The sequence below is a fragment of the Lactuca serriola genome, chromosome 8 (assembly GCF_051521515.1).
Source record: "Lactuca serriola cultivar US96UC23 chromosome 8, Lser_US96UC23_V15, whole genome shotgun sequence".
In the NCBI taxonomy this organism is placed as follows: Eukaryota; Viridiplantae; Streptophyta; class Magnoliopsida; order Asterales; family Asteraceae; genus Lactuca; species Lactuca serriola.
The window spans coordinates 106,918,212-106,937,911 of record NC_136415.1 but is presented as its reverse complement, the minus strand read 5'-3'; the positions used below and the strand labels follow the sequence as shown (position 1 = coordinate 106,937,911).

Sequence of the window (19,700 nt, the reverse complement as noted above, 5' to 3'; positions counted from 1 at the left end):
ATATGAACGCGTGGCTAAAATTACGATCTACAACTTCCGTTTAGACTTCGTCGGCTAATTTTGACTTTAAGTTTTATATTATTATTTTTAACAGACCGGGATAGGAAATCCGTTAAAAATTCATAACTTCTTCATCCGACGTCCGTTTTCGTCAGACTTTTTACCGTTGTGCTCCTAATGACGAGACCTTCAATTCTCGTTTAGGTTGTGTCGGCTAAAAATCGCTCGATCTAAAATTCGAGTTTTTAGCTGTCTACTGCTACGCTAAAACTTCGAAAAATCATAACTTCCTCATACGAAGTCAGATTTGGGCGTTCTTTTTATCGAACTTCTCGGTTTAACGAATAGTACGACTTTCGTTTAGACTACTAAGGCTAAAAAGTAGTTTATCGAAAACTCACTTTTTACGACATTCAGCACCGTGCCGGTTTTGTCGCGAAACTTCGACAGGTCGTAACTTCTTCGTTATAACTCGGATTTTGGTATTCTTTATATCCCCGAAATCCTTGTTTCGACCACTACAACTTTATGTAAAGATATCAGGCTTATCTCACACTTTAATTTTGACACTTATTTTTATTCTTAATTAATTAAGCCCTAATAATTAAGCATAAAACACATAATTCACATAATATTCACATAACTCCTTTTCATTTCTTGAAAATGAGTTACAAAGGTTAACCTAGACTATCAACTCAATATAAATGCCTAGGCTAGAAACACGAGTGTTACACTGCGTAACAGGGTCAAATCAATTACTCTGAGATTATTTAATCCAAAATGAAAGTGATTTAGCATATTCCCAAAATAATAAGAGACTCCACATGCGAATCCCTAATCACTAATGTTGCCCCGACTCATCTTGCTACCCCCTTGCTGCTTTGCAAAAGTAGTCGAGACCTCGACCACTACGAGTCATGAACGGTGAACGTTTCTAACGTCTAGATCCGTCAAGATACGGGTGACATGGCACAATGTGTGGAGGACATGTGTCACACCCCCAAACCAAGGATGGCGGAAACGTCCGGGGGTGGCGGACTTCATGTATAGTATCACAACGAGTATAATAGTGCTCAAAGTAAATACAACCAATCATATATATAATTGAAAGAGTTACATCATGATTTTAATTACATGTTTCCAAATCAATTACAATATGAGGACAAAAATGTGAAATGTTTGACGCCTTAACGTCCCATCCTCAAAAGCACTTGGTTACCTGTTTAGTGATTTCCTGAGAATACAAGTTGTTTGAAAAAGTGTCAACACAAAGGTTGGTGAGTTCATAAGCTTTTGATGGTAAGAGTTTGAAAATCGATCTTTGTAATGAGTTGTACGTTACCAAGAAAAAATCCAATATTTTCCTTATGAAAGTTATGTGGTCCAAAATACCAGGACCGAAAATGAACAAGTATTTGTCATACTTAAAGATATAAAACTGGTTTTAAATTGGCGTACAACCCTTTTTAATTTGAGAAGAATCCCGTAATGAATGATGTGTAGTCTTAAATACCAAGACCGAAAGTATACAATAAAATTTGTAATTATTGATGTAAAAAGTGATTTTTAATCGACATAAAACCCTTTTTGATATGAAGGCGTACAAGTATTTTTCCATACTTAAGGTAATTTCTATGAGCTAAATCGACATAACTCGCTAATTTAAAAGTAGAACCCGTAAATCTTATGATTTGTTAATACCACATGTGAGCTATTATAACCATACTTGACATAGACGGCCTCGTAATACGACGTTCTTCAGGCATCGCCGTTAAATGACACTTGTCACCACAGACCTGCCGGTCTAGCTGTTGCAAGCAACTCAAGTCTGGGTTTGTCAAACCCAATATAGATTTATACATAACTATCATGTTCTCCTTACAAGAGACTCTGGTTACAATTTACAGGACTTTTTGACTTTGTTACTATGGAACTAACCCGAAGCGAATGACTCACAAATTTATTCATTAACGGATTTACATGAACTAAACTGAAAACCTTTGATAAATAAGTTTGAAAAGTAAATGATACATAAACTATACCTATTATAGTTTATCCAAAACGTTTGTAATGTATAAGAACTCTTTTATGAAAACACATTAGTGCTACGAATCCATAAACTATGCTTATTATAGCTTAATATATGTGTTCTAAATGAATGAAGAATCTTATCATGAATGACTAAATTTCAGTTTACGATGATAAACTAACGAGGAGACACATTCAATATTTAGAACTTATTGTTATACACTTTGTTCAACATAATACAAAGTGTTATGAAAGTTATGATCTGTTAACTAGTTTTTAACCTTTCTGCACTGTTTTAGAAAAATCATACGAAGTCAAAAAGTGAATCCGTAAATTATGGGAGTTCATAAAATGTGTCTAGTTTGTTCATAATTTTTATCATGATTTTTGGAAGCCTTTAACTTGTGTTAAAATGTTCATAATCACAGACTGGTCCGGATTTGCTCTTGAAACGATAGACAGTTTTGTAAAAATCACCATAAATTGTAGAAAAATCGTATGGAGATTTGAAAGTAGTCATTTTAAAGCTAAGAACTGGAACTACTTGCACCTAAAATAGTTTTGAAAACTAAAGTGTTTAAGTTGCCCAAAACAGTCCGTGAATGGGGTTGAACTTTTCTGATGAAGGCTGTTAAATAAGTTTAGTTGTGTTCTTGGTGTTTTAACTTGTATTCCCCCCCCCCCCCCCCTCCCCTCCTTAAAACTTAAGAAAACATGAAAATATATGGGTATGAACTCACCTTGAGTGATTTCAGTGGGTGAATGTTTAAGAAGAGAAGTGTTCAACTCAAGAACACTTGAAGGTTTACTTTGAAGATTCAAGAACCTAACACAATAATGATGGAGTTTGTGTAAGCAAACAATGATTTGAGTAGAATGAAGTGTGTTAATCACAAAGAGGATGAATTATACTTACCAAGAGTGGGAGAACACTTGATGATCAGCCTTGGAATCTCGAATTTGAGAGAGAAAGTTTGAGAGAAAAGTGGAGTTGGATCTTTGGTGAAATGAGAGCAAATGAGAGAAGTGAGGAGAGAGGATGAATGTTCCAGCCCTAAGGATGTGGGGAGGGCTGGTAAATGAGTGGAAAAGACATTGAAGTGACCTAGGTAAGGTGGAGAGGTGTGGCTGGTCATAGAGTGGGTGTGGGGGTGGTTGCTTGTGTCATAAGGTAAAGCAAAGTCAACACTCAACCTTTGTACTTCACCCACTCATTTATTGGATAAGATTTGCACCAAAAACGTGGGAATTAATGAATTATGGGGCTTTAATTGATAAAATAAAGTTTTAAGTGAAAATCCCACGTTAAAACGATGAAAAACGAAGCCAAAACGAAGTTGGAATCGAAAACCGGGAAGAAATGGGCTTCCCTGCGAGACCTCTCGGTCCTGGCCGAGGTTCGGTCCCTTCTGATCATGGGCCGAAGGCCAAATGGAGCGAAAGGAGTAGGAGGCGAAATGGATTGAAGGTAGCTTCGGTTCCTTGTGCGAGTTTCGGTTCATCATGCGAGGCTCGGTCCGAAAGGGAAGGTTCGGGTTCGGTCTGCTAAGCTTCGGTCCGAGGGGGTAGTTCGCTTCTGATAAGTTCGCTTTTGACAAGTTCGCTTCCTAAGAAGGTTCGGCTCCTTAAGAGGGGTTTCGGGTCCTTAAGTCTATTTTATTCGTTTTTACCCCGTTTTAAGCGGTTTTTGACCTGGTTAAGGGTCGGGATGGCCCGGAAGACTATAAAAAGTTTAAGGAACTTTTGAGAGAGATTTGGGAGAGATTTCACATTCTTGGAGAGATTTCTCATACAAAGAGAGATTTGGGAGAGATTTCACATACTTAGAGAGATTTGGGAGAGATTTGACATTCTTGGAGAGATTTCTCATACAAAGAGAGATTTGGGGAGATATTTCACATACTTAGAGAGATTTGGGAGAGATTTCACATTCTTGGAGAGATTTCTCATACAAAGAGAGATTTGGGGAGAGATTTCACATACTTAGAGAGATTTGGGAGGGATTTCACATTCTTGGAGAGATTTCTCATACAAAGAGAGATTTGGGGAGAGATTTCACATACTTAGAGAGATTTCTCATACAAAGAGAGATTTAGGGAGAGATTTCACATACTTAGAGAGATTTGGGAGAGATTCTAAATAGAGAGAGATAGAGTGAAAACGATTGAGAGAGGTTTCGTGTGTGACATTTGTGAGTGTCCGGCTTCGCAACGCAAGGTCCGTAAACGCCGTTAAGCCATGTTTAAGGATCTTACACACTCCCGATGAGTATGCAACATTGTTTTATCGGTTTGGTTCGTTACTTACCACAGTTTTAGGTTAAGAAAATCTAGATGTACGTACTTTTCAATTTATGATTTCTCATTAGAATAGCAAGTTGTATTGTAATTACCTAACATAAGCCCTAGTACACAAGGGTTAGTCGAGTTGACCGGTTTGACTTGTTGACTTTATTTGACTTTGACTTGACCAGGATTTGACGGTTGTCACAACATGTGGCACCCCAAGAACTTGCTATAAATAGCAAGCTCCGACAGTCTAGTTTTGCACACCTCCATATAACTATGCCTCTCTCTCTCTCTCGATTTTTGTGCCTATACCTCCCGAGTGATTCCCGAGTTCCAGCTTCCTGATTCTTCCCTACGTCAATGGTTCACGCTTCAAGGGTTAGTTCATGACCCCGCATTTACAGTTTTAAAACCTTTTACCAGGGGGGGATACATGTTATACTATTATTGATTTCATAATTATTTACTAACTATATAACATTAGGTATATAATTATGCCTCGTATGTTAGGGTAATATTATGCCTAGTAGGAATCGTGCTCAACTTTTATGGATAATATTATGCCTAGTTATCATGTTGACTTACCTGTAAAACATAAATACCTAGTTATTACACTGGCCAAATGTTTAGGGTGCATCACACCTAGTTGTTGCCATGTTCAAACTATTAGATAAACTCAGTACCTAGCGGTTACCAAAACAAATTTCCATAACTGATATATATATATATATATATATATATATATATATATATAAGTAGAACTTAGAAAAGCGACAACATACATTATGAAGACAACACATGATAACTACACAATGGTTAGAGGAGTCATTATTCATCCTTATCTAGATAACCTTTAGCTAGCCTCGACCTATAATTGTTAAATCTTAAGTGAGCGGGAAAGATATGTATAGATCTTTGCAAGATTGACATCCCATCTACGGTTGCTAGCTACAACCTGATAGTCATATCGAAGCAGGCATAACTTTCTAAACATTGGCGACATCCGATGAAGTGTCATCTCGAGGAGTAAAGCAATGATGAGCTCGATTATAGGAACTCATCATAACACTATTAAACTTAACTATCAAAAAAACACTATTATGAGTAAACCTAAAAATGTAGCGATAACATACACAACTCTAGGATGCGAGTTAAGAATCATAACATTACTAAGTCAACAAAAACTCTATAAAACATATTAAATAATATAACCTTTGAACTCACCAACATTCTATTGACCTTTCAAAACCACATGTATTCTCAGGAGAATGAGTTTGGAAGAGGATGGAGGCCGACTGGAAGCTTATATGTTATGTTGCTTTATTTTGTCGTTGTAATGTATTTACCTTGAACACCTATGTAATACTTATTACTTAGTAAATAAGAAGTAATGTTTATGTTACATTTCAATGTATATATATAATTATGTATCTGTGATCCAATGTCCTAACGTCGCACAACCCAACATTTCCATCGCCGGTCAAGGGTGTGACAAATTCTTGGGCCGACATTAAATACCGACGTCTTTTAAACCTTGCAGATTCAGTAAGGAACATCTAAACAAATTTATTTTTTACTGATACTTTCAAACGGATGCTGAGAGAAGAGCATATTGAAGACGTTCAATAACTGCGTTAGGGTGGAAGATTTTTATTTAGACTAGAATAAGAACAAGAAAGGTAATAGTTTTGGGTTTGTACGCTTTCTTGGGTGTGGATGGAAAAGAGTTCGTCTGTTACTTAGTATAATATAGATCAGAACATTTAAGTTATATGAAAATGTTTTTAGATTCCATCACAATTCTTAGTCTCACGTCATGCCTAAGATAAATAAGATTAATTCCTTAAGATGCAGTCTTAAGGGAAATATTGGAAGAAATTTGATGTAGGATTTATCAAGGTGGAGTTGAAGGGGGTTTTCTTTCAATTACTCTAGATGGGTCCAATACATGGGTTAGAGTGACAATTAGTTAATAGATTTAAGGACATAAAAGCATACGAGTTACAAGTAAAGGTAACATTAATGGTTTGGGTGAACCTATTACTTCTCAAGACGCAGGTGTCTCGATAGATAAAACGTGATCTTCTATTGGTTGCACAAATTCTCTCTCTCTCTCTCTCTCTCTCTCTATCTCTATCTCTATCTCTATCTCTCTCCTCTTAACGAGTGTTATAATACCATGAACACCACCCTCTCTTCTTGTTGCTTCTTATTATAACATCACTTCAAGTTGCTCATACCATATGCTCTAAGGGCTCAACTGGTGGTTTTTTTTTTGGTGTAGCTTGATCACATGCGTTGATATAGTGGATCACATGGGTTGATATTGTGGGTCTATGTATGTTTTGGAGCATTCGCTAAAGCACAAGTACATATCACTTGTTCCATACGGATAGTAGTGCTAGGGGTGACAAAAGGTTTTGTAGAGATCAAAGGAGAAATTCGTCAGTGAATTTTTTGTGACTCAAATGGTTTTGGTTTTGCTCTCTGAAGTTTGGTTTCGAGTTCTGGTTAGGATTTATAAATTTCCATGTTTTTTTGAACGGCGGAATTTTATTACTAGTAAAAACTAGCAAGACACTAGAATATGAAAGTTAAAAAAAAAAAATTAATAAAGGATAACAAGACTATTACAACCAATCTAGAAGCTTGTACTTGGATCTAATATTGATCTAGTTAAAGGTCATAAATTGAATATCATCCGTTGACTTCAAAGGAGTGGTGCTAACTTTTTTTTAAAAAAAATTTGTCTGTTCCTAGACTTCCAAATCAATTAGATAGTTGTGTAAACAAGCGAGCATCTAAAAAAAACTTGTTTCTTGTCAGGGAGGGGAGCATTTAACCCCATATAAAAATCAAGGATTATAAAAAACGATAAATAAAAATATAGACCATGAAACCATCCACCTCCACACCAATTTAGCAAAGTCACATCCAAAAAAACATGATACACTTTCACGGTTGAGGTTGAGTTTTGTATTTGGAAGTTTGATTGAAGTTGGTATTTTTGTCAAAGTGGAGATTGTTCGTAATATGTAACAAAAATACTCACTTATATGATTTGAGTAAATAGTGAATAGTCAAAACTCAAAAGTGTGTTTTGACTTGTGCGTTTTAAAGGTAGACTACAAGACCACTTTTTTTTTTTTGTTCTTTTCTTTAATCTCATTTTAACTCTCTATAGCTCTCTTTGTATTAGGGTATCGATAGGATAAATTTTTTGGGTTATAGGTGGTTGGGATTTTTTGTAAATAGCAACATAACCAATGCCCGATACATATTGCAATTCAGTTATTTAGGTTCGGGTAGTTCGAGATACAATTAGGGTGGGGTATATTTGGGTATTACCCACTATCCAGAAATTACTTCATCATCCTACCTACCAAGTTCGATTTTTTTATTCATCATCCTAGAAATTTTTTTACTTTAAGATATTATATGGGTTTTACCAATTGGCTTTTTTGATTCTTGTCACAAAGAAAACTTGCGCCTAGGTTGCTCCTCATAATAATTTTCTATTATTGTGAACGCTAAACGGAATCATGTTTAGACAAAATTGCATAAAAGTTTCCTCTTGTTGTGAAAATTTTACAGTTTTGATCCAAAAAAATTTGGTGATTTATGTGATCTAATTTTAAATATTTTTGTGGTTTGGTCTTTACTGTTGGCAATCTATATGTGGTTTTGATCCATACTCCATCTAAAATGACAAATATACTCTTGAATAATTCTTTTTATTATTTTTTTATTTTTTTATTTATTATCTAATAATTCTTATTAAAAAAGAAAAAAGAAAAATAAAACCTAACTACCCCTCTTATCCCTTCCATCTAAATGACAAATATACTCTTGAATAATTCTTTTTATTTTTTTATTTTTTATTTATTATCTAATAATTCTTATTAAAAAAGAAAAAAAGAAAAATAAAACCTAACTACCCCTCTTATCCCTTCCATCCACCTTTATCTCCATTTAAACCGAAGAGACAAAGGTTTACCGTTGGCTGTCTTCCACCATCGACATCTGCCACCCTCTTTTGTCACCGACGACGGGAAGATCTGGGGACTCTCTCTCTCTCTCTCTCTCTCTCTCTCTCTCGTTGTTATGTTCTTCATCCCTAAAGAACCCTCACATGGTGGAACTATATGGCCTAATCCTTATTAAAGGAGATAAACATATCTTGGAAGGCCTAGGATCTGAGAACCCTTGCTCCGACAATCACCACCAGACTGTCGACGAACAAGATGATGTTGTAATTGTTCGAACGACGTTTCAGAGGTGTCTGAATACTGATACTTTAACAAGAAAGGCAACATATCCGACGATAAGGGCAACATCTCTGGTGAGAAGAATGGTGATCTGATGTCTGGTAATAAAGCGGTGAACAGTGGTGTGGTGGCGGGTAGGGAAGTTTCATTAGGGTTGAGAAAGGAAAGATGAGGATGAGGGTGGGATTGGATGTTTGTGATGGATGATGTTGGCAATCAGTGTTAATAGTGGAAAATTAGGGGCTATATGTTTCTTGTGTTTGTATGTGTGTGTTTTGTAGAGAGAAAGGGAAAGAGAAACGGGTTGGGTGGGCCATGTTTTATTTTTATTAATTAAAAACATATATATATATATATATATATATATATATATATATATATATATATATATATATAAAAGGGGCATAATAATCTTTCTAACTTGATAGAGACTAAAATCACTAAAAAGATCCAATATTAGACCACTAATACATCACCAAACTTTTTTTTCTTTGACAAAAATCCCAGAATTTTGACAGTACCGTTTTTGCAATTTTGTCATTATTTTATTAATACAAATATGGCACTATTGTAGTTTACAAATCATATTTTTTAACTTAAATATTTTATGCAGTTTATATGGTTACTACATATTCCGTATATTCTACAACAGACAAAGAGAAATAGAGGCGTGTGCATTAGGTAATATCCAATGGTTATTAGTTTCTAAAAGCAATTCAAGTAGTTGGGTCAACCCAAAATTTTAATCATACCTAATACCCGCGGGTTAACCAATTATCCGAGAATCTCCAAAATCAAAACCTGGTCTACCCGAATTCTGAACGGGTTGTTCAGTTTAAGTGTATCAGTTACTTTCAATGAGCTTATTTGTAAATCTACACATATATACATACCCTTGATATATATATATATATATATATATATATATATATATATATATCAAATTCTTGGGTCATTGTTGTGGATTTTTGTTTTAATTTCTATCCTGATTATTGAAAGCTTTCGCTAATGTCACAACATTTTTTTGGAACTATTGGTTTGTCAGATTCAAGAGGTAGAGATTTTAGGGCATTTTTTTTTGGAACTATTGGTTTGTCGGATTCAAGAAGTAGAGATTTTAGGGCACGAGTGGGGCTTTAGAACATGAAATGAGGGATGCAGGTAATGGTTGAATGAAAAAAAAAATGAAATTAAAGGGAGGGGAGAAAGATATTAAGGCTGAAAGGAGTAGATATCTATTATGCCATGAGATATATTGCCCACGCCATTAGCATGGGTTTTCTTCCAAATAAGCAAGATGGAGGAATGTATAACTCACACACCAAAGCTAGCATACTACGAGAGAGAGAGAGAGAGAGAGAGAGAGAGAGAGAGAGAGAGAGAGAGAGAGAGAGAGAGAGAGTATATCTACACACTCTTCCATTAGTCTGTGTTTCCTGTTGTGAATGGCACGGAGGGCAACAATCGTCGTACCACAACAGTCTCCAGGGTGATGTAAGTGATCGTGTGGAGATGCCAAGGTGGCCACGAACATGACTCGTACTATGTATACCCTTCGGCCTTATAGAAGATGAAACACTAAGTAATCTACTGATAATATAAAAAAATATACAAGAAAAGTGAGTATATTATAGGTATTTAACAGATGAATTTAGTGGTGTTTAAAGAAAATAAAACCATAAAAACTTGTTGTGTCACTTTATCAATTCAAAATATCAATTTTGGTAAACCCAAGTAATTCTATAATGTATTCTAAAATATATCTCTAAAGTCAGTGAGTATGGATTGTTATTATAGCCAGTGTTGCAAAACTCGGTCTATGTGGCCGATTAATCAGAATCAGGTAGGGGCTGAGACGCCTAATTAGGAATGAGAGAAAAACTCGGAATTGGTTAAAGTCGGTCAAAATTAGTAAAATCGGTAAATATCAATTTGATTCAGTCAAAATCGATTTCGGAAAAATTTAGAATCGGTGAAAATCAGTAAAAATCAGAAAAACTCTAAAATTTCAACTTAAAAAAAAAAGGTTCTATAATTATTATTGATATTCATCAATTTTATTAAACTTGTTATTAATACTGTTAGGTGTCACGTTGGTGTCCCACCGTTAAGGTGACCATATTCATTTGTCCTACGAGTTAAAGCAACTCCAACCATAAATCACTAAATCTGTGATTTTTTAACACTAAAATGATGTTTGTATTCCAACCAATCACTAAAGTTGTGATTTTTAAAGGCCAAATAGTTTGACCTTAATATTTGGTGTGTGAAACTACACCAAACATTAAAATGATGTTTTTTTGAAGGTTGAATGGAATCACAACGCCATTTTAGTGGCTTAGTGGCCTTTATAATTGTGATGTAGTGGCCGGTTAGAGTTGTGGTGGTAACAATAGAATATCAGTTAGTAATAATAGAATAGTTACTATTTCTGTTAAGAAATAGGAGACTTTATATTTACTCTTTTGTGTATTCTGTAAACAAAACTTAAATAAAGGTGAAGCTTAGAGGAACTTGCGCAATGCTGTAGCAGTATTGCAGGACAACACTCAGTCATCAATGGCTTCTATCTCTATCTACTGTTCCATATTCATCTTAATCTCTCTTCTTCCTCGCTCGACGGAATCCTTATGCAGTACCAAACCTCTCATTTTCAATTTCGGTGATTCCAACTCAGACACTGGAGGACTAGTTGCCGGCCTCGGCTACTCTATTAGCCCTCCCTATGGCCGCACTTTCTTTCGCAGATCCACTGGTCGCCTCACCGACGGTCGTCTTCTCATTGATTTTCTTTGTAAGTTCGTTTCCGCATGTACACTTAAATGATTCATTAAGCTATTTAATCCCAAATCAGTTGATTTTCTTTTTTCTTAAAATGCGATTGTGTTTGCTGCTATCTAACGAAGTAGAGATAATTAGCAAACTAGATTCTGTATTTTGAGTTGGCTATGGTACTTTGATTTATAAGGTAATATGAATCAGATTGAAAAATATGCTGCACCGAGATCCATATACTGGATTGTAATACTCTGTAGATCCTACCTGAATTTGATTAAAGCATATATCATGATATAAGCACAGATTTTTAGCTATGATTTCAAGTACTATGTAGTAACTTCTCTTGGTATGATTTGGATAAAATCCATGATGTACAATTTCGAACTTAGATTCGAATCTATTCAGGTGTATAATCAAATCTGAATAACCTACTTCCCCTTAGATTTGGGTTTTCTTTGAGATGAAAACCCTAAACATTTTCTAAAGATCTATCTTTTCTTTTCCAAATCGGGTATTCGTATGTCCGAGTGACAGGTTGCCTGATTTATTTTAACTCACATTGATCAAGAATATTGGTTTATTTAGACGTGGTTTCAATCAAAGAGATGACTCGAACAAAGAGAAAAAGACACAGGTCGTAAATATCATGAGTTTGGGCCTTGGGGCTTGTAGTGTTGTCTCCAGATTTTTAGAAAATGAAAAAAAAGCCGTATTTACACTTTCTACCCTCGAATATAACCAATGCTAATACAACCCCAAAAGAGTTAAATTTGCCATATATGTTGATCATTGTTTATGTTTGTGTTTTAACTGGGTTTAGGCGAAAGTGTGAAGACAAGTTTTTTGCGCCCATACATGGAGTCTTTGGGTTCAAGTTTTTCAAATGGGGCCAACTTTGCTGTGGTGGGGTCCTCAACGCTTCCTAAGTCTATACCCTTTGCTTTAAATGTTCAGATTATGCAATTCCTTCACTTTAAGTCCAAGTCTTCTGAGCTTCTTGCATCTGGTAATTCATTAGTTTCACTTTTTGCAATTTTTGTCTGACCTAAAAATTTCAATTTTGGGATTTGTAAATTTAGTTTTTTGAGGTGATATATTCAGGTTCACAAAAGATGATAAATGATGATGGGTTTCAACGAGCACTTTATATGATTGACATTGGCCAAAATGACATTGCTGATGCATTTGCCAAAAAGTATTCATATGCCCAAGTTGTAAAAAGAATACCACTAGTTCTAGCAGAAATTAAGAATGCCATCAAGGTGAGATTAAATTGTAAAAAAAAGACAAAAATAGCAGAAACAATTCAACTTTTGACTCATTTCCATTTTATATTTATTTTTTCTGTCCAGAGTATACATGATAATGGTGGCAGGAAATTTTGGGTTCACAATACTGGTCCATTGGGTTGTCTACCTCAGAAACTATGGTTAGTTAAACCAAGTTCTAAAGAATTAGATCCCCATGGTTGTATTTCAAGCTACAACTCTGCTGCAAATTTGTTTAATGAGGGACTACGCCATTTATGTGCACAATTGAGATCTGAAATGAAGGATGCAACCATCATTTATGTTGATATATACGCAATCAAATATGACCTCATTGCAAATGCTAGCAAATACGGTATGTCCAGTTATACCCTATTATGAATTTCATGATTATTTTTAAATCATAAAATAATTTTTGTAGGTTTCTCGAGTCCATTGATGGCTTGTTGTGGGTTTGGTGGGCCTCCGTATAACTACAACATCAATGTGACATGTAGTCATGGTGATGCTCAAGCATGTAATGAAGGATCGAAATTCATAAGTTGGGATGGGATACATTTGACTGAAGCAGCTAACTCAATTCTGGCTTCCAAAATACTTTCTCAACAATATTCGACACCACGTGTGCCATTCGACTTCTTTTGTCTTTGATTGTAGTTTGGTCCTTTAGATATATTAGCAATTTAACAATTCACTTTGTGGAACTATGAACACTTTTAATGTGAATTTTTTTGCATTTTTCATGCCAGAAATCGTTGTCTTTTCAACTATGAACAATTCACTTTGTGGAGCATCCAAAGATTATTCAAAAGTTTTTTAAGTTTTTCGATGGTAAAAAGCTTTGGGTTTTTGACACTGTAGCAAATCAATGTTTGCTCAATTTGCACATTTAGTACTTAAGTTTTTTTTGTGCTCAATTGATTCTTAATGTTAGTAAATACCGGCTAATTACCCCCTTATGCACCTAGTAAACAAAACAACCGATGGTATTGCTTATGTGGAATAAGTTTACATTATATATGTCATTTATTTTATCCGCGTAGGATTTAGAAGTCAAAATAAACACATTTATTTAGCCAGAACACTCCTTCTTCGCTCTTCCTTTTTCTCATCTTATAGTGAATACGAAGCACTAAACCTAGGGTTCGAAGTCGTTTTTTTCGATCGAAGTCAGTGAGCAGTCAACCAACCCACAATATCTAGCTCAAGGCCAAACCCTGATGGACTCCACCCTATAGTGGAGCTGAACTTCAAAAGTGTTTTTCTTAGAAATCCTTTCTCGTATAACCATGGTATCAACTTCACTTTCAATGATCACAATTTTTCTGGAATGACATACGGTGAATGAATCACCTTTCTCGAACGGTTCATGCAAGAAAGTATAAAGAAGTTATACTATCATGAACCAGGTAAGCCCTTAATATATGGGATAACTGTTATCGCTAATGATGAAGACTATGGTGGTTTCATTTTTCAAGCATATGGGACAGATGGTAAAATTTGTATGTATGTAGACCATGATGGTCAAGGAATAGAAGATTGGTTTGGTTATGAAATAGAAGAGGAGGATGGAGATGATTCATGCATTGATGGTGGTGAGAATGACGAAGAAAGTGATAACGTAACAGATGTGGATGTGGACTTTAATGAGGACATAGTCACTATGAATAGGACAAAGGGTGATGAATTTCTAAATAGATTATGTGGCGAAGAGGAGGAGGGAAATGATAACAACATAAATAATGATGATGATGGGTGTGAAGAGGATGCCAATGTAACTCAACAACATTCCATTTTTAATGAGTTAGTTCCATGGAAAAAGCAGTTCCCAATACTTGGTATTAGGTTCAAAGATCCATCTCAATTAAAATCATTGTATATGCAACTATGCTGTTGCGAATGGGTACCAAATTTGCTTTGAGAAAAATGATAGGAAAAGATTGTTGGTTAAGTGTTGCAAGGGTGAGTGCACATTCCGGTTGTGGGCATTTGAATGAGTGATGAATCAAACTTCCAAATTAAGTCTTTAAAGCCAGTCCACAAATGTGCAAGTAACTACGAGTTAGGGTCCATGGTCACTTATGCTTGGATACAGAGTCATTATACAAGAGAGTTCTTACTTAGACAAAAGACGAGTGTTAGAAAGCTAAGAACAACTGTGTCACAGAAGTTTGGTATTCATGTTAGTGTTGGTCAATGCAGGAGAACTAAGAAGTATGCACTCCAACTAATAGATGGTACCCTAGTTGAACATAATGCAAAGTTATGGTCGTATGCAGAAGAGATTAGGAGATCAAATTCAAGTAGCACTGTGAAGCTTGATGTAAGTCATATGCCAGATGGGAAGAACTACTTTAGTAAGTTCTATGTTTGGTTTGATGCATTGAAGAAAGGGTGAAGGAGGGATGCATGGAGATGATAGGTTTAGATGGTTGTTTCCTTAAAGGGATATGCAAAGGGGAGTTATTATGTGTTGTTAGAAGGGATGCAAACAATGGGATTTATCCTATTGCATGGGTAGTAGTATGTGTGTAGAATAAGGAAAATTGGAGGTGGTTTTTGGATTTACTCATTGATGACTTCGGACTTAACTTAGGCTATGGATACATTGTAATATCGGATCAACACAAGGTAATTTAATTGTTTGTAATTAATTTCCCTATCTATTTGCATCCTTATTCACTATATTTGGAATTTGTTAATAGGGTTTGATTGAAGCTATGAAAGGACTCCTTCTATATGTAGAGCACAGGCAGTGTGCCAAGCATATTAGCCAAAACCTTAGGAAAAAGGTATATCGGTGCCCAATATGAAAGCATATTATGGAAGGCATGTAAAGCAACAACAAAGGTAGATTTTAAGGTTTCCATGAAAGAGCTTGAAGTGCTAGACCCAAGTGCTTATCAATATCTGATGGACAAAGACCCCAAAACATGGTCAAGGGCCTACTTCCAATTAGGAAGATGTTGTGATGCAGTGGAGAATGGAATGTCAAAAAGTTTTAATGTTGTGATTGTGGATGCTAGGAAGAAGCCAATTATCACCATGCTAGAGGAGTTGAGGATGTATATGATGGAGAGGGTGTTCAACAAGAAATGAAAGGGTCTAGGATGGGGCAACCAAATTTGTCTAACAATTAGAGAAATAATGAATAAGATTAAGAAGGATCTAAGACATTACCAAGTTTTACCTAGTGGACTAAATCAGTTTGAAGTAAGAGGAACTGTAGATGTTTATGAGGTGGATCTTGAAGAATGAACTTGCTCATGCAGGCTTTGGCAGCTTAATGGACTCAGTTGTGTCCATTCTGTTGCAGCTATTAGTTTTATGAATAGGGATGTGGAGTCATATGTGGACAAAATGTTTAGTAGCATCACCTACATGAAGGCATACAAGTTTAGGTTAGCACCTATGAATGGAAATAATTTGTGGCCTGCAACTGATTACACCCCACCTTTACCTCATGTTCGTAGAACTATGCCTGGGAGACCTACAACTAAAAGGAAAAGGGATGCAATAGAAAACCCAAACCAATCAAGTAAAAAATCAAAGAAAACTAACCAAACACAAAACAAAGGTAAGGAGCAGGTGAAGGTATCCAAAGCTAGGAAAAAAAATGTAGCCTTTGAAAGATTGAAGGACACAACAAAAGAGCTTGTACTTTGACACGGCCTCCTAAAATCAAAGCTAGAAGAAAAACAAAACAGGTACATAAGTATTTAAATGGTTAATCTTTACAATTTCTTTTTAAATTTCTAATAATGTTTCATATTGGTCAATCAAGGTGTAGCTGAAGCACTTAATGAGGATGATAAAGGTAATCAAGCTAATGCAATGAATGAAGGTGATGAAGTGCATGAGGGTGATCAAGCAATAAATGATGATGGAGGAGCAGTAAATGATGGTGGAGAATCAGTCAATGAGGTGCATGTGCAACAAGACTATGATGAGGTGGAACCCACTCCTTTGGAGTTTGATGCATCAACAAATGGATAGCCTAGTCAGGTTCATGTGCAAGAATAGGTGGGTAGAGAAACACCAATTGCAACCCTGTTGAAGAAAATCAGGAAGAAGAAATCTAAAATGATTATCAAGTTGAAGTTGGGCATGAAACTTGGTGGTGCAGATGCACCTGGGAATTTAGAAGCTAAACCTGTTACTCTAGAATAACTTTAAGTGTTGGCTTATGTGATATGAGCATGGTATGTAGTGTGTAATGATGTGTTTTGGTGTATTGTTGCTGTTTTTTTTTTTTTTTTTTTTTTTTTTTTTTTTTGAAAATGCTATTAACTATGTTAGTTTGTATGGAAAAACAAAACAGGTACATAAGTATTTAAATGGTTAATCTTTACAATTTCTTTTTAAATTTCTAATAATGTTTCATATTGGTCAATCAAGGTGTAGCTGAAGCACTTAATGAGGATGATAAAGGTAATCAAGCTAATGCAATGAATGAAGGTGATGAAGTGCATGAGGGTGATCAAGCAATAAATGATGATGGAGGAGCAGTAAATGATGGTGGAGAATCAGTCAATGAGGTGCATGTGCAACAAGACTATGATGAGGTGGAACCCACTCCTTTGGAGTTTGATGCATCAACAAATGGATAGCCTAGTCAGGTTCATGTGCAAGAATAGGTGGGTAGAGAAACACCAATTGCAACCCTGTTGAAGAAAATCAGGAGGAAGAAATCTAAAATGATTATCAAGTTGAAGTTGGGCATGAAACTTGGTGGTGCAGATGCACCTGGGAATTTAGAAGCTAAACCTGTTACTCTAGAATAACTTTAAGTGTTGGCTTATGTGATATGAGCATGGTATGTAGTGTGTAATGATGTGTTTTGGTGTATTGTTGCTGTTTTTTTGTTTTTTTGTTTTTTTGTTTTTTTTTTAAAATGCTATTAACTATGTTAGTTTGTATGGAACTATGTTGGTTTATGTGATGTGTATTTTGTGTTAAATAAGTTGGTTGTTATTTTGAGCTTTTTGTTGTGTTTATTTGAAGTTGCATGCATGACAAGGACTTGTTTGGTTAAACTGCATGGCAAGGGAATATATTTGCATATATAGATAATTTAAAATTGACATTGATTATGTCCTTATATACCACGTGTGGTCAATGGTCCATATAGCCTTACTAACCCTTACTTTTCCATATATACCCCTGCACAAAACTCTAAACACAATGCACTTTTAAGTAGAACAAGTGAGTTCCTTATGGCTAACAATGTGGTACCCACACTTTAATTTTTAAAAGGAGCACACACATATTATAAAATTTAGCAAGGTATATCACAACTAGGATCTTTCATATCATTCATTGAATCTACACAAAGTCATTACAATTGTTCCCATGTACTTCCATCCCATTACATCTAACATCCCATACACACACCGATCAAACAAGCATTCAACCAAAAAACCCGACTATACATTACAACTAGGATCTAACCTTGACCATGTACCTATACACCCATACGCTTCCCAAAAAAGCATACAACTTTTAACATCTACCCATACACTTTCCAAAAAACTGGTTGGAATTATATACCATCTACCATAAACACCTATTTAATCAGGTGCACTTTTCAAGGCCATTTTAACCACATGGCAATGACTACAATTACCATAACAAAGATCCCACACTTCAATATTTTGTTTTGCTTCATCAATTCCATCTACTGTGTCTCAAACACTTGCTTATCTGCTTCTATAGCTTGCTGCAGCTTAACCAACTTCTTTTGAGCCTTCGAAACTTCACTAAACTCTTCTTTCCTTTTCAACTCAAACTTCATCTTGCGAAGCTGTTCTTTGTAGTAACCCTCCTCCATTTCTTTGTCTTTCCACATAAAGATTTGGACCTTTAGCTGACTGATTAAAAGGGAAAACCAGAGTTAGGGTTAGGGTTGAAATTAATAAAAATGTGTATATTCCCAGCTCAAAATAAAAAATACGGTGTAATTAAACAAAAGGAATACTCACCAAAGAGTTTTTGCAGTTCCAAAACCTGCGAGCTACATTATCATTAGTCCAAGCAGTCCTTTCCACGCTTATTGCGTCTTGACAATCGCAAGGTGGATAGGGTTCATCATCACGAAGGTTTTCGACATGCAGGAGGCTGATCGATCTACTAGAAGAGGCAGACATTGTTCTAGCTATATCGATTGAGTGTAGAGTATCGGGAAGGAGGCACTGACCTAATTTGGGGTAACAAAGTATCGTCGATGGTTCAATATAAGGTTCAATTAAGGAAGGTTTCCACGTTAAAGATGACATGGTCAAATGCTTGTCCACATAAGCCAATACACGTTAGCAATGGCCCTTAACCCGGTAATATTTTCTCTCATTCCTTTAATTAGCCGGTATTTAGTAACATTAAGGATCAATTGAGCACAAGAAAAACTTTAGTGACTAAATGTGCAAATTGACCAAACATTGATGTGCTACAGTGTCAAAAACCCAAAAGCTTTTTCAACATTTAGTTTTTTTTCTTCCTTTTAAACATGCACTTGTAGTTGTACAGGCAGGCTAAAAAAAGAGAAAATTGGCTAAAATAGCTATTTTTCTTAATTATTTGCCAAAAATAGCCTAAAAGGTCATGTATTCCTCAAATGGTGACATTTTTCAAAGGCCACTATCAAAAGAATTTTTGCCCCTGTATGATGACATTTTTATCTTTTGTAGAGGGCGTTTGGGATTCGTTTTTAATAAAATTTTTGACTTTTAACTTTTTAAAAAAGTAAAAAATTACCAAAAGTTGTTTGATAAATTGAAAAGTTTTTTTCAAATTAACTTTTAGTTAAGAAGGAAAAGTTGTGGACAAAAAATAAAAATTCGTGTCTTTTTTGTGCCAAACACGTTTTAAAAATCTTGTTTTAAAAAAAGTTCTTTTACAAAAAGTTATTTTATAAAATGTATCTTTAAGTTTAAAAGTAATCCTAGATACACACCCAGAAAGTGAGGACTGTGAAATTGGCGACCCACTTTGAAACCCAATGCGAAATTTACAATTTTATTTATAAAATCCGGGTTTAGGCATTATATAATATTCAATAACACTTTAAAGAACCC

General features: G+C 35.3%; 2 protein-coding genes across 2 annotated transcripts; both read left to right on the top strand.

Annotated features, from left to right (window-relative positions):
- The first annotated feature begins 11,053 nt into the window (after nt 1-11,053).
- Nucleotides 11,054-13,382, top strand: LOC145070376 (GDSL esterase/lipase At1g09390-like). Its single transcript, XM_079017308.1, has 5 exons — nt 11,054-11,378; nt 12,183-12,368; nt 12,464-12,624; nt 12,715-12,985; nt 13,052-13,382. The coding sequence occupies exons 1-5, from the start codon at nt 11,144-11,146 to the stop codon at nt 13,279-13,281; spliced, it is 1,083 nt and encodes a 360-aa protein (XP_078873434.1). The 5' UTR covers nt 11,054-11,143; the 3' UTR covers nt 13,282-13,382.
- Nucleotides 13,383-14,623: 1,241 nt separating this feature from the next.
- Nucleotides 14,624-16,626, top strand: LOC145067256 (uncharacterized). The gene is made up of 6 exons (XM_079014438.1): nt 14,624-14,987; nt 15,227-15,261; nt 15,336-15,422; nt 15,657-15,745; nt 15,903-16,207; nt 16,415-16,626. Exons 1-6 carry the CDS (start codon nt 14,624-14,626, stop codon nt 16,624-16,626), a joined length of 1,092 nt encoding a protein of 363 aa, XP_078870564.1.
- The last annotated feature ends 3,074 nt before the right edge of the window (nt 16,627-19,700 follow it).